The following is a 16,168-nucleotide window of genomic DNA, read 5'->3' on the forward strand; positions in this document are numbered from 1 at the left end:
TGATTTGTATTCATCTTAACATTATTAAACCAGAGAAAGTCAAGTTTTAAAAATGCTCTGTTATTACGTAAGTAATTATTAATTGCGTAATTTTTCTAATTTGAAAATTCTAACACCCGTTTTATATTTTGTTTTGTTAATAGGGTACACTCTTTATCTATGATTATTGTTTCGACCCCGTACCTGATGTTATGAAATTCACAAGGGAATTAGGAACTTTCTATTAATATTGGAAATGAAGGACTACTGAGTTTAAAAGGCTCAGCAGCGAACCGAATGGTAAAAATTAGTTTATTGTGGGAACCTTGTGGCAGAATTCAGATTTGAGGGGGAACTGCACAGTAGTTGCACGCATCTAACTCGTCAGTCGCGGAATCTTGGGATGTATTTGGCAAACGTATTAACCTTTTTCCGGATCCAAATTCCGGCAGAAAACCGGCCGGTTCTTCACGTCCAGAGAAATTCTTAGTGCGAGAAAGGGATCTGATGATAGCTTTTATGATATTTTTCACGTTTGTGATCAGTTTGATAGTTTTTGTTCATGAACTAATATCTTCGTCTTCGTCTTGATCGAAAAGATAATAAGAAATTTTCTAGGAAGGTCATGTTGAAGGAATCAATTAAGAACGATATTTATTTACGTATCTTTAAGTATCAAAATTGCTGCACACTTGGATTCTGTGTTATATGCTTGAAGTATTTCGTTTTATACAACGAAATAACATATTTGTGGGTGGAATTTTTAATTGTGATTGGAAAGACTTGTTTGGTGTTCTTTCCTAAAAACAAAAATAAATTTGTTGCACTTTATCTCTTATTGCATTTAGTTATTTAATCATTGGAAACAAATATTTACAAAAAATTTTCCTTATTTTGAAGCTATCACTGATTATAGACATGACATAAGCACACTAATTACACTTTTGTTAATCGTCTGTTGAGTTAACATTGGGTAACAAGTTACATAAGTATCAAACACTACCTTGACTCAGTTCCTATTAAAAACAGTATCGTCCAATTGTTACGAAACGCAAAATGTTTGATCCTAAAGTAGAGTATCGAGAAATTTTTAATGAAGACGAAAAATTAGTTTTACAAAATGAGTTTAAACGACTGAAAGGTAATTCTCTCATGACTAATGGTGTATGGTAAATGATTTCTTAGGTACTAACATGATATATTTGAATTAGCCATTGATTCATTGTCTGGAATGTGATAACCTTAATATTAAACTAGCTCTGTTAGTTTTGTGAGGTATTGTCTGCAATAAATATTTAACACCCCTTCTGTCATATCAAACACCTAGTTGCAGGCTTACTTCTGTGGTGTAATTTTTGTTTGTATTGATATATTAAATCAATAATTTAAATAAAATATAAATTTTTCCTTATTTCATATTCTTGTCTATTCAAGTTTATTTATGAGTCTGTTTAAAATCCTACCATCTATGTGTTTTTTAATGACTCTTATACATTGTATTTGTATACACTTTATACTAACAACATATACTCTTAATACTAATAATATGCACTCTTAATATTGTATTATATACTCTTTATAATATGATATTTTCTTGTTGTATTATAAGGTGTAGAATTACGAAACAGTCAAATTTTTAATTTTTTATTATTGGCTGTTTTGTTGTTGAATTATAAGTTGGTAAAAGAATTGCTTTCAAAAATATTTAAATGATGTAACCATTTTTTGGAATGATTTATTTTACCTTATGATATACGAGGAGAAGATGGTTGGGGGTACGGTCAAAATATAACACAAATAAGTTGAAATAACTTATTTAATCGTGCCAACGTTTCGGCCAGAATTTCTTACCTTCATCAGGGCTAAGAACAGAACAAGATAACAACCAATGAATACAGAAAATCAAATATAACAGAATGACATAAAGTAAATAATTGTACAGAAAAGAATTAATAAAATTAAAAAGATGAAAGAAGTGGAAAATAAAATTTATGTGTAGGTAATTGAACAAGTAGGTAAAATAACATAATTAAAGAACTAAAATAAAAATTTGAAGTTATATAATGCAAAGAAATATGAATATTTTAGTTTATTAATAATTTAAAAATTAAAATTGTCGAAAGAAAAAATAAAATTAAGAGAAAGAAAATATATGTAACAAATGAAATACGTAACCATAATATTAGATAAAGAAGAAAAATATGAAGTTACTTAAACTTCATATTTTGCTTGTTTATCTATGATGAAGGCTAGAAATTCTGGCCGAAACGTTGGCACGATTAAATAAGTTATTTCAACTTATTTGTGTTATATTTTGATCACCCCCCTTCTATTATAAATCATCCACGGGCAACTATCTCTCATTACCTTATGATAATTTATCACCAAACTCTTTATTAAGAAAAAATATTAAAAGTTGGAAAATGCAATTTTTTTTGTTTTTACATTCTAAACCACATATTTATATAATTAATAGCATACTAAATAATTAATGCATTAATAAAAGCATTGTTAATTTATCATCTAAATGTTAAACATATCTATATAAATGCACTTTTTAGATGATGTCCCTAAATAAAAAAAACACCTACTACAAAGTGTAATATATATTTCAATTTTCAAAGAACATTCTTTTATGATGAGTTGGTCTATTGTAAAAAAATGAATTTATGTTGATTTTGTTGTTTGTCACTAACCTGAGGAATTGTTCAATATCAAATTATGATCTGATTAATATTTAGTTTTACCTAATGTTATATTTAATGTCAAACATAAAATTTTCTTCTGCTGATAGTTCACAACTTTCACTTACAGTCTTGAAATAGTTAGATACACCTAATAATTAAAAAATTATTTTAGAGCAGCGATCTTGAATTTAAATACAATCCTAAAAAAGTTACTTACTTCCTTATTGCATAAATGATTTCTACTGGGCAGAACAAAACAAAAAAAAAAAAGCTTAAATTTAATTATTTTTCAATAATAATTTAAGTAAGGTAAATTGGGGTAAGTGGATATTCAGGTGGCACCAGTGCAGACATTGGGATTCTTTTTTAATTTGTTTTATTGGGAGTGCTCCAATCTATGATATTTTGACTCAATAATCAATCCTATTCACTTCAAATTACCATAGATTGTAGCTCTCGCAACAAAAAAAATTGAGACGAATCTATAATTATTTACGTGTCCCAAATATACATTTAATGCTACTCATCTTATTTATGTATTAAAAAATTCAAAATAACATATATCATTAAATTTTAGGTGTGTTTTCATGTATACACAGAAAAAGTAAAAGAACATTAAAAACAAAAAACATTTTTTTTTTTTCATTTTCATAACACCATTCTCACTTTTTGAAATTAATTTACAAATTATAGTATATATGTACTGGTATATACTTATTTCTCTCTATATACTTAAGTTCCTCTATACTTAGATCCCTCAAATGCCATTAACAGTGTCTTTACGAACTAGTCAACATTTTATTCATTTATCAGGACAGGAAAGTATAACATCACATAACTGCAACCCAAATGTAGCACATCTTACATTAACAGTGCTAAAAAGATCCCTATTCTATAAAATAAGATATCCAGATATAAAGCTCTGAAAATGATCTTATTTACTTTCTATTCTTCTCGTTTTTTATGTGACACTCAAGAGTAATGAAAGTAAAAAATAAAAAAATATATTAGACATTATAAACAAAATGTATTTTACGAGAAGGCTAATTTTATATTGGGAATTCATTACCTAGTATCTAATTTATATGTGAAAGCTTAATATCACATATAGTTTTTCTTCCATAAATCTCCTGTCCAGATCCATCTCTAGTGAGGAGCTTTTTGTTGAAATTATAGTCTTGTTCTGACTTGTGTGATTAAGATAAGGGTGAAATAGGGCTCTTTACCTAACACTACTCAGTTCATTTGAGTATAGCATTGTTTATTTACTAATAGTGACCTTAGTATGGTGAGTTATCTGACTTGCTTATGTTATCCTGGTCCTTAGCTTTACCTAAATTTGTTCTATTTAAAATAATCAATTTGCTACTGATATATGATACTTTTTCAGACATATGTTACTTGGATCATACTGGGTGCCCTGCATATAGTGATTCACAAGTGTCTTCCATCTTTGATGATTTACGCAATAATGTATTTGGTAATCCTCATTCTGGTAGTACAACTAGCAAATATTGCCTTGATTTTGTGGACCAGATTCGTTATAAGTTAGTTTTTTCCCAGCATTTTAAAACAATTATAATAGTTACCATTAAAGATAGTTCCCATAAAAATATTATTCACTTGCTAACCAATGACCGTTCACTTTCAGAATCTTACAACATTTCAATACCACTTCCAATGAATATAGTATTATTTTCACTTCTGGGGCTACTGCTGCTTTGAAATTAGTTGCAGAGTCTTTTTTATGGTCGAATAAACATGGCAGTGAAAAAGGTATGTATTTAATATCAACACAGCGTATATTAACTCTTGTCAGAACTCATCTTGGACTCAGTTATTTATAAAGTATGTTTACTAAATTATTGATTAAATTCATATTTATGAAATCTGAAAACATTATCATTGTGAACAAATCTATTTTATTAATTATGTTTATTTTTTATATAATAGTTGATGTGAATTTAATTATTTTATATATTGTTATGTATAATTTATTAAATGATATTTTTGAAACACAATGAAATAATTATTACAGTGACAGGAATTGTAGTTAAGTTGCTATTATTGTAAAGATAAGCTGTAAATAATTGAAATGGTTATAATATTTCTCTTGTCCGTTTACTCAGATGGATTATACATTTGATATTATATAAAGCAAATAGTTTTAAATGCCCAGTCCTGTTAGGGATGTTTTAATTGACCCATTTGTGATGTTTCTTTACCCATTTTTTATGGAAGGAATTGGTCAGGACTTTCTCTGACAGAATTTGGAAAAAAATTTTTTGGGAAAATTTCATGATTATGTTCAATAATAAATAATTCATGAATGGACAGTCTAGATTAAAACATAATTCACTATAGGTGTCATCAGCAATAAATGGATTAATGAGCTCTCTGACAAACATATGACCTGAGTTGAAGGATGGAGGGAAAAAACAGATTACTTAATTTTTTTTTAATTAAGTAATTGGCATCAATAAATTCAAAATGAAAATCTAAATTCTTCATGAAGATAGAATATGAAAAATGTATCACTACCTTAAATCTGTTGTTTTTTCAATCTAAATCTCCAGAATGATGCAGATTTTCATTTAAAACTTTTTGATGCCAATTAATCAATAAAAAAAAAAGATCCTGTTTTTTTTACCTTCATTTATATTCACATCTTTGATATTTGAGTAATTCATTCTAAACTAATCTGTTCAGTTTAATATTGTAGAAAGAAATAATAATAATAAAATAAAAAGCATTATAAACTATCCTGAAAGTAAAAATATTGATGTGATCACATTTGAAATATAAGTAATAATAGATAAATATATTGTTAGCTTAAAAATCTTTTTGATCTTTAGCCACCTTAGCCGAGTTGGTCTTCTTCGGTTTGCCTTATTTGATTATTTTCTGCTGGTAGTATATTTGTTGATCATTTCTTTCTGGTATTAGGTATCCTGACATCTAAGATGGTTAAATGTTTTACCTTCAATATGAAGTTTCTTTAATTAGTTTTTCTTTCTCCTTATAATTTTTAATATCTGATTCAAAGTTGATTCGCTTGGTACAAATATATATGTCTACATAAGGGATGGCTTTTATTATTTGCTAAGAAATAGATTATTCGTCTATAAAATCTGTTTAACCAAATGCAGTGATAATGTACACATTCTGTTCATTATTTTTTAGATATCAGTTCAGAAAAGTCAGTTTTCATGTATATGGAAGATAACCATACTTCAGTTCTGGGTATGAGAAATATAATCAGCCAGAAAAATATTGAAAACATTTGTCTATCGCATGAGGATACTATTTCTGCCTTTAAGAGCTCTTCTTCAGTTGATTCATCTACTTGTACATCTAATTCCTTGTTTGTTTATTCTGCTCAGTGTAACTTCTCAGGTGTAAAATATCCACTTTCATGGATTAATGAAGTTCATCAGGGAGCACTTACTGGAGTGACTGGCAAAAAGTATGTGTTATAATTTATATTATTTTTAGAACAATTGAAATAATGTATTTATGTTATGTCACTATCACTTAAGAGAAAAAGGAAAGTATATGGATTAACAATAATTTTATAATAATCAAGAGATGGCTTTACACTTTCCGTTCTTTACACTAACTCAATTCCTAAGAACATTGATGGACAGTAGAATAAATGACAAATGTTTTTTACACAACGATTTCTTTAGAAAAAATAAATTTTTCCAAAACCGAAACTGTAAGGTCTTAAAATTATGGCAGATATCAACTGCTAAGAATGTTGTTATTCTAGGAAGACCTAGTGGAGACTCAGATACTGTCAGTGGATTCTTAACTTTTGTCTAATAGATGTGATATTTGTTGTAATTTTTCCACGAAGAAAAAAACTCATTGACATGATAGATTAGGTTATATTAAACTGATACTAAAAGAAAGATTTATCAACTATTTATTTATCCCTACAAATAAAAGAAAAACTTTAATATCAGAGTTATGAAATGACTAAAGATAGGTGTTGATATTTATTAATGATCTTATTCTAATCCATTGATGGTAATAACATTTCATTGTGGCAAATAGTTATAATTAGAAAAGAAAAAAAAGTGTATTTATATTATGTCTAGTGATAGATTGATTAGGAAACTATCACAAACCAACCCAAAATATTTGACTTCATTGTGTGTGAATAAAGCATTTCTCTCATAAAAATATAAATAATTAATCTATGATTTATTTTTACATTATAACTTTCTGCAATCTTGAAATCCATCCCAATATTTCTTCTTTAGATAAAAATATTTCCATACTTCGTTAAAAAAAATAAAAAATAATTCAATAATTTTCATTACAGATTAATTCTAAACTCCAATTTATTTACTCGAGCAATATCCATTCACAAACCCTTACAACCTGCCCAGAAGCAGAAGATTATAGTGGCCCTGTCAAGAGACTTAATGCACTGAACTCCTTTATGTTGTTATTATTTATTTTAATTTATTTACCTTTATATTTGTTTTTCTTTTTTTTTTTTTTTTTAACATTTGTTTTTGAAAACAAAAATTTAACTTCTATACCAGCATATATTTTTATTTCTCTAGCAAATAACAAATTTCAATTTGGTCAATATTATGTACCACTTTTATAATTTTTTATTTATTTTTTTTATTTAATGTAATTTACAACTGTACAAAATAATACAATAAGTAAATATTTTGTATGTTTCATATACACTTGAAAATCTTGGGAAGGAACCGTCCAGTGATGGTACTTCAAACATTAATTTAAATTAGAAGGTCCAGTGGCCATCTTCTTTTCAGACGCCTTGGAGGATTATCAGGGATTGTTAAGGATGAAAGATTAAGAATTAATGGGTTAGGATGGTTAAACTTTTATAAATAAAAAATAAAAAAAAGTTATAAAAATTCTGTGATGCAATTTAGAAGTTTAGAGGAATTTGGTTTATTACGTGTAAAAGCAGCAAAAAATGCTCTTATTAACCTTAAGCAATCCCCCAACAGACTAAAAATATTTTAATTTAATTTTTAAAAATATTATTATGTGTTATTTTGTTTTCCAAACCATAATGTTTAGAGTCTTAGAGATGATAGAATGCACAAATTTATTTTAAAATACTCTTAATTTTTTTTTATTAGCCTGCTAGATGATGAAAAATATAAATGGCATTTTAATTATGGTGAACGATAAAAGAATATCTATTAAAATTCAAATGATGGTGAGTACTTAGGTTAAAAAATATATTTTCGCTTATGCTGTAAAACCTCATAAGTATTGAAAAATTCAGCAATATTAATTTTTATAATTAAAAAAAAATCGTTCTTGGGACATCTGGTTTCATGTTATTTTGTAGGATTTTTATATATAGAGATATTTTTTTCTTGCTTTGAAAAATATTTCAAGATGTCTCTAGAATGATTTATACCATTTAAAAAATACTAATAATAAAAAATATTCTTTCTAGAGACACCTTGAAAGAATTTTTGAGGTTAGAAAAAAATATAAAGATCCTACAAAATGATAGTTGAGATGATACATGGATAGCTGGAATGATACATTGATTTTTTTTTTTTTTGTATGCATTATAAAAATTGAATTGCTGATATTTTCAGATTTATGTGATATCACAACTTAAGTGAAAATATTTTGTTTAATGTAATTATTCATCAGCTTTTGAATTTTAAAAGATATTCTTCTATTGTGCATAATTTGTATTAATCTATTAGTCTATATATTTAAGAGTAGTTTATGATTTAAACTTGAGTATTTAATCATCTAAAAATTTTAAGGTATCATCAGGACAATAATTGAAGCAATATTGTCAAGTTCAATCAAAATCTGAGGTAGAGGGAGTCAAGTTAATTTTTATTGGGTGATTTGACTTGGAATGACCCTAATATAAATTTATTTATGATAATATAAAAACATTATTTGTAATCTGCAAATAGTAAATTTGATTATTTTTAGTATTTAGCGTTAAATTTTAAAATTAAAAAACTATTCTGTCCCTAAGTGAGAATGGATTCTTAACCATATACAGCATGAAAATGTATGTGATAAAAAAAATAATAGGATGTTTCTGAACCAATGTTAACCACAAAAAAACTCAATTATGTTTTTTTTGTACCAATCTTGTAAGATAATGCTAAACCTGTCTATATGGAAACAGAAGAAACTCCCCTATTTCTTCTGAGTCCAAGAATGATAAAAAGAAGATGAGATCGGAGATAATATTTTTAACTATTTATATTAATTTACTATCCGTATGTAAATGTTGTTTGTAAAGGTATAAGCTTTTGTTATTAATGTTTAATTTTTTTTTCTTTTAAGCCCCATGGGTCTATAGGGTTTGATGTATGGGGCAGGTAACAGTAATAGATGAATTAATGTTTAAATAATAAATCTATTTTTATTTTATTTATAATATAGGTTTTTTTGTAAATGAGTATGTACACCATTATAAAATTTATTATTTTAGATCGAATTGGTATTGTTTGTTGGATGCAGCAACTTATATGTCAACAAATTGTTTGAATTTATCTTCAGTAAAACCTGATTTTGTCGCTATATCATTCTATAAAATGTTTGGATATCCAACTGGACTTGGAGCACTGCTTGTACGGAACTCAGTTTCTTTTCTTTTAGAGAAAACATATTATGGAGGTGGCACTGTTCTTGTTGCAATGAGCAATAAAAATATTTTTGTGCCTAGACCAGTTCTTCATGAGAGGTATATGTCATTTCATATTCTATTATTGATCATATATCATCTGCTATTAATGATTTTTTTTTTTTTCAAAACTGATTTGTTTTATTTTCATGACTCATAATAGACAGTTCCTACTAAAATCCACTCTAAGCTTGTGTTTGTTTTATTTATATGCTTTATTTTACACTGTTCTTATATATAATTCATTATTTAAATCTAATTTAAATATATTATGAATTTTAAATCTCCTCTGTGAATTAAAAAGACAGCTTCACTGTTGTAAATTTCATGATTTTTCATAAACTTATGAGATGATTTTTTCACTCAACGAGAACAAAGTACATTTCTATCATGAATCAGGTTTTATGATTTTTATGATTAATGATCAATTTTATGATGTCCATCAATTATCAAAATTTAGGTTAGCTTCTGCTTACATTCCTGTTACTTCTTTCATTTCGTATTAATTGGTAAGATTCAAAACTGAGTCAAAAATAATAGTTATTTTTTCTGAATTGAAAATGAAACTGATCTGTAATTTTTTTTTTTAACTAATGGAAACAAAAAGTAAAAAAGTAGTTTAAAGCTCTGTTCATTTAATTTTCATTCTATGTAGTATATTTTACTTCTTTTGTAAAATAAAATCTAAAAATTGTTAACAATTGCCATGAACAGAGGAGAAACATTGGAAACCGATCAATAAAATGTGAATATTGTGAAAAATATAAATAAATAGTTAATTAATATTGATTAATTAATGGTCATTAATTTTGATGATAAAAGAAAATGTGTATATTTTATATGTAAAAAATTGAGACAGCGACTACACACGTACACTCACTTACTGAAATCCATTTGGGCATATACTACACAAATATACAGTACAGCAAAAAAACTCACATAAACAAACTGCAAACATTTCAATCAAAAACACTAGATCATATTACACGATCTCCATTTTATGCTAGTAATGGAACACTCCACATAGACTTACACATACCTTCTGTATAAGACCACATTAAAACATCATACAAGACAAGTGAATTAAATTTTTAAAGATTAAAAAACTAATTAACAAGTATTTTATAATGCAAAGAGGCAGCAATGTGGTAGTAGAAAAAACTTTCATTTACCCAATAACTGAAGACGGCCCAGCAGTCAATCCCTATTAAGGACTCAAAGTAACCAGATACTCTTATAAATCTGATCAGAAAAAGTTGATTTATTTAAAAAATATAGTGAAAGTTTTTTTTGCTAATTTATAAAAACTACTGAGTATCAAATATAATTATTTTGACAATAGAAGTAAACTGTAAAATGGGTAATTAATTTTAATTAGTGATCATGATCTAATAAATAAGTTTTAAACTAAAGTATTTAAAGGCAATTCAGGTGAAGTAGGGAAATGAAAAAATATTTAGTAGACTCATTACTAAGAAATCATCTCAACAAATATGAACTTCAATTGGAATACCATAAAGTATTTATGACATTTATAAAAAAAAAAAATTATATTTTTTAATCTAGTGTTTTAATTTGTATTTATGTTTTCTCCTATATTCATGGCATGAATTAGCAATAAAGCTAATCTTTTAAATTAGAAATGTTAAAAAGATAAAATTTTTATAATTTGATTAATATTTAGTAATGATAATATTGATATAACTGATTCTAACTTTCAGTCTTATTTTTAATTATAAGTGTTATTTACAAAATAATAAAAATTTGTAGTTGGATACAGTTTTGTTTTCAATATTTTAAATAAACTTAATTTTGGTGTAATTGAAATGCATTGAAGAATGATACAAATGAAATCAATTATTCATATTAAAAAAATCACTAAATCTTTATTTATTAAAAATTATCAGCTTTGAGTCAATAATGTTTCATGTGATAAATATTTCTATTCGTTGGTAGGATCTTATTCTAAATTTATTCTTGTGATAAAGTCATAATTATGAATGTGTTTAAGATGATCTATTTTATTCTTAATTTTCTTTATCTTAATTATTTTCCTATTATTTAGGTTGTCTATCTATTTTATATATATATTATTTTATTTTATATACCAATATATATTATTGGTTACTTATAGCACTTATACCTATTGCTCTTGAGTATGGCAGCTTTACTATGAAAAGCATAGGAAACGTTTTTCTCTTAAAAACACCTCATACAAAGAAATAAAAAACTCTGATATCAAAATATGAATTAGCTATACGGCCAAATTAACCCATTATTTTAAAATCTACATTGAATTGTCAAGTTTTTATATTTCTTAATTTTGAGTTCAGATTTTGATTCTATCTTGTAGATTTGAAGATGGGACTATTAATTTCCTGTCTATTATTTCTCTGGATCATGGGTTTAGGATATATAAAAAAATTGTGAGCCTCGATAAGGTTTCCAAGTAAGTTGTGTTTTCTATTTCCTATTATAATTGTTATATTGCAATATTACATAAAATGACTTGAAAAATCAAATGAAATGACTTAATTCAATAAGTTATTAGACTTTTGTGCTCATATGTATTTAAAATGCATTTTTCTTCAAACATCTGAGAATGTTATATTTGTAAAGGATAAGTTTCTAAAGTTTGTAAAGGAAAATTTCAGTTTACAATCAGGCAATTTAATTTAAAGATCTGAAATTATCATTAATACTTCAGTACTAAGGTTTTTTTATTTGATACACTTAAAATTTTTACGTGCGGTTATGAGAGTTTCATTAAATATACCATATTTTGTACAATAAATCCAAAAAATAAATAATGGAGATAGCAGAGGTAGTGGAGATATCCTAATCACTATGAAAACAATTATTAACACATGCTAGAGATTTCATCCAAATATCTTTGAGATGTTAGGCTTTGGTTTTAGATCTTATTAATTTTATTTAATTACTTGTATAAAATTTGACTATTAATGCATTTCTTTCTTCTTCTCCCTTATGTCCTATAAGAGGTTTTTTGGGAATTGTTTTCTCTGATCGTTTTAACATCTTCCTATCTTCAGTAAAAGAGAAATTTGAATAAAGAAGTATTGATAAAATTTGATGGAGGAGGAGAAGAGAAAGAATTCCAACATTTTTCAATGGATTATTAAAATTATATAATATTTTAATTTTCCCAACTCTTATTGACATGAATATTTCATTTAAATATTGCAAAATTTTATTGACAAGAATTTTATTTTTATTTATTATTCCCATTTTCATAACTTCAGTGATATTGGTATTGATTATGAATTTTAGTAACTCTTGGAGTAAGATATTTTTACCAACATTTTTGCAGTTTGAAGTAGGTTTTCAAATTTCTCAACTTTTTGGATTTAAATTTAATGGAGGAGAAGGGGTTGCATCCTCCTACCCTTTTCTTCCACAATGTTGTCCTTATTGTCCGATTTAGGAACTGAAATTAAAGGTTATAGAAAATCTGTAAGATAACCATCATATTCTTACGTTTTCCATGAGTGATTAGTATCTTAAAGGGAAATTAAGGGGCTGTTTTTTTCTGTTATTTAAATTTGTTTGTTTGGTGTGAAATAGTTGACTTTCATCAGTGCTTTTACACGTAATTTACATCATTGTTATACTTGAAAGTGTAATCTGTACCAGTTTTTGTCAGTATTTTTTTTAAATTTATGCTTTTTATTTGTTTTATTAATTAGTATTATTAATAAATAAGATTTATTTTTCATTAAAAATGGATGCTCTACTACAGAAATCTATTATCTTTCTATTAGACATTGCTTTGATTTGACAAGATATGCTTTCCATTGCCTGCTGAGGTTGCATCATGCCAATGGTAATCCTTTGGCGATTATATATGCTGATACAGATTACAGTGACATTTTAACTCAAGGGAATATTTTAAATTTCAATCTTCTTCGTGCCAATGGTGAATATATTGGATATGCTGAGGTGTGTTATATTATTATAATAGTATTAGTTGCGACACTTTTAGCACGGCTATTCAATTTTATTCATTAGCCAACAAGGCCCATCCATGAGCCGTGTTGAACGTGTTTGTGAATAAAAAATTTTCTTTCTGTACTTTATTTCTTTTACAGGTCATGAATTTATCAAATCTGCATGGGATTCAATTAAGGACTGGCTGTTTCTGCAATCCAGGAGCTTGTAGAAGACACCTTGGTCTTACAAGCAGAGAGGTTCTAAAACATTATGAGGTATTTTTGATCACTTAATATAAAACTCAATACTTAAATATTTAATATTAAACTACAGATGTGGTGTATTTATTGTGAAATCTGACATTTCCTTGGTCCAAAGTAGGGCTTTTCCTAAAAATTTGTTATGAAACTGAAATGAAAGTTTAAGGCTTTTAAAATGCAATATGACAAGACTAGTATGGCATCAAACGCTATTGTAAAACTGCTCTGAGAATTTCGAGGTAACTAAATCCAATTCTAAAGCCATATTTTAAAAAGTTTAATTACCTAATTTATTATTGCAACATTTAATTTTTAAAAGTTTTCTGTCATTGCTGAATCAAATTAGAGTCCATTTTTTAAAATTAAGAATGAGTGAGTGTTATTGACATTACTTGTTTAAAGTTTGAAAAGAAACTTGTGAACGGGAGGAAGGTGAATGAGCTCATCTAAATCTACTGGACATTTTTTCTAAAATTACTTCAAATTCAATTATCTCAGAAAATGGTAATGGTTGACAATTGGTAGAATACGGGATATTCTAAAAAAAAAAAAAAAAAAAAAAATCAAATTAAGTTTCCAAGGTTTTATAAAGCATTTTCTGAAATTTGTTAATTTCGAAACAAATTAAGTAGGTAGATATAACCTATTTTCTGCTTTTTTGTTTGATTCTTAAACTGTTTGTTCAATTATTTTATTTGAAAACACATTTAAAAGTTCAAATTGTAATTTCCCACAGTGTCCAAAGTCGACTTTGATACCATTTGTATTTTAAATAGTGTCTTGATATGAAAAATATTCTATTAATTTTTTAAATATAAGAAGATGGTCAGGGTTGCGGTAAAAAAAATAACAAATAGTTTAGTTTAGAACAAATAATTTTTTTACCGTAACCCTGACCATCTTCTTATATTTACATTTTTACGGTCAACTATATACACACATATATATATATATATATATATATATATATATATTAATTTTTTAATTTGTCATAGTTTCTAGTCTTAAAACTATAATTAGAAGTGTTTAAACTGTTAATTGCATCAATTAAAAGTGACTAAAAAGGAGAGAACAAAGGTTTTATGTCATTACCCTCATAACCTTAAATTGTTTTTTGAAGCAATCAGTATTCAGATAGATGTGTAACTGTGTAAACCAAGCACTGGTGGGTGGCTAGTATTTTCATTAAGTATAATTCCCTCACTCATTTCATAGTCTTGTAAAGTGTTTTGTTAATCCTTTCAAATCATATATATATATATAAATATTTATATGCATTGAAAAATGATATTTTAATTTAGAAAATCTTATGAACAATTTTTGGCTCTCCCACTTTCAATAATAGCAAGGTAAGGGAATTATCTGTGTGAAGGAGTGTCACCACACTTGGTTTACTTGTTGTTTATAAGTAATTAACACAGTTTTCTTGGTATGAATATCCCTTCTGTAAGCAAGTCTGAGATATATTTCAAATTATGGAATGAGAGTAAGTTAAACTATATATGACTTGTGGGAGGTTTAGAATCATAGTTTTGGATTAATCAAATGTTTTATTACAACCACAATTACCGCATCTATAATTAAATAAACCTCTGACTTTTATCATGTCATTTACTTGCATGCTATATAATCAACACTTTTTTTTTTATTTAACATTTGTTTGAGAATAGCTCATTTAAAAATGTTCATTGTATTAATTTTATTTATAAAGATGACACTTGGCTGTTTTTATTGGTTTTCTACTATTTTAAAATTAATTACTGTATTTATTAGATTTTTTTTATTTCTTTTTAAGGCTGGACACGTATGTGGTGATGATAATGATCTGATTGAAGGCAAACCCACAGGTTCAGTTCGTGTCTCATTTGGACCTTACACTACTATTGATGATGTCACAAAATTCTTGGAGTTTATTGAGACGTGTTTTGTTATGAAACCTACAATTAAAAAGTATCCTACTAATTGGAAAAATAATCCTGGTTTACTAGCTGACGATAGTAAGCAGCATGTACAAGATTTCCTTGTTTCAAAAAATTCACTTGATAATAAATTGGCTGCTATTAACTTGGTTTATTATTGGCTTGAAAATGTTGATGAAAGTTGCAACAATTATCCAGCTTTAAACACTGTTATATCACAAACTGAAAAAACTACAAATGACAATAAAATGTAAGTAAAATTTTCTTAGTAAATGATTTATGCTGTTTTTTATTTTTATAATTCTGAGATTTTTAAAATTTTTTCAGATTGAAATTCCCTAGACTTAGTCATTTGTTCCTTTATCCTATCAAGTCTTGTGGAAGGTTTTCTGTTAGCCAATGGGAACTTTGTCCCACAGGCCTCAGGTAATCAATTTATTATTTTCTATACATTACATATTTAACTGGTTTTATTATTGTGTTCATTTTTATTTTATATCAATCTTATAGAGCACTAACACACAATATGTTTCTCCTATGCTGTATATTCCTATATTTTATTGAAAAAATAAAAAAATAAATCAGAATGATAATTTTGCTTCTTCTTCTTTTCTTTTTGTGATAATTTTCCTTCTTTTTCTTTAATAATTTTGAGTTGAGTGAAATAATTTATTTTTAATATTAGAATAATATTTTAATTTTGTATAT

The 16,168-nt window shown here is 26.5% G+C and overlaps 1 protein-coding gene across 1 annotated transcript in view; it reads left to right on the forward strand.

Annotated features, from left to right (window-relative positions):
• Positions 1-535: 535 nt before the first annotated feature.
• mal (maroon-like) overlaps positions 536-16,168 on the forward strand; it is a 24,788-nt gene continuing 9,155 nt past the window's right edge. Inside the window, exons 1-10 of the mRNA XM_014426868.3 lie at positions 536-1,120; positions 4,057-4,213; positions 4,318-4,442; positions 5,850-6,132; positions 9,139-9,390; positions 11,684-11,779; positions 13,113-13,290; positions 13,440-13,556; positions 15,337-15,710; positions 15,788-15,886. Coding sequence (XP_014282354.1) covers positions 1,036-1,120; positions 4,057-4,213; positions 4,318-4,442; positions 5,850-6,132; positions 9,139-9,390; positions 11,684-11,779; positions 13,113-13,290; positions 13,440-13,556; positions 15,337-15,710; positions 15,788-15,886 — 1,766 coding nt within the window. The 5' untranslated portion in view covers positions 536-1,035. The remainder of the gene's footprint in view (positions 1,121-4,056; positions 4,214-4,317; positions 4,443-5,849; positions 6,133-9,138; positions 9,391-11,683; positions 11,780-13,112; positions 13,291-13,439; positions 13,557-15,336; positions 15,711-15,787; positions 15,887-16,168) is intronic.

The sequence above is a fragment of the Halyomorpha halys genome, unplaced genomic scaffold (assembly GCF_000696795.3).
Source record: "Halyomorpha halys isolate HHAL.00 unplaced genomic scaffold, Hhal_1.1 Scaffold599.1, whole genome shotgun sequence".
Lineage (NCBI taxonomy): Eukaryota > Metazoa > Arthropoda > Insecta > Hemiptera > Pentatomidae > Halyomorpha > Halyomorpha halys.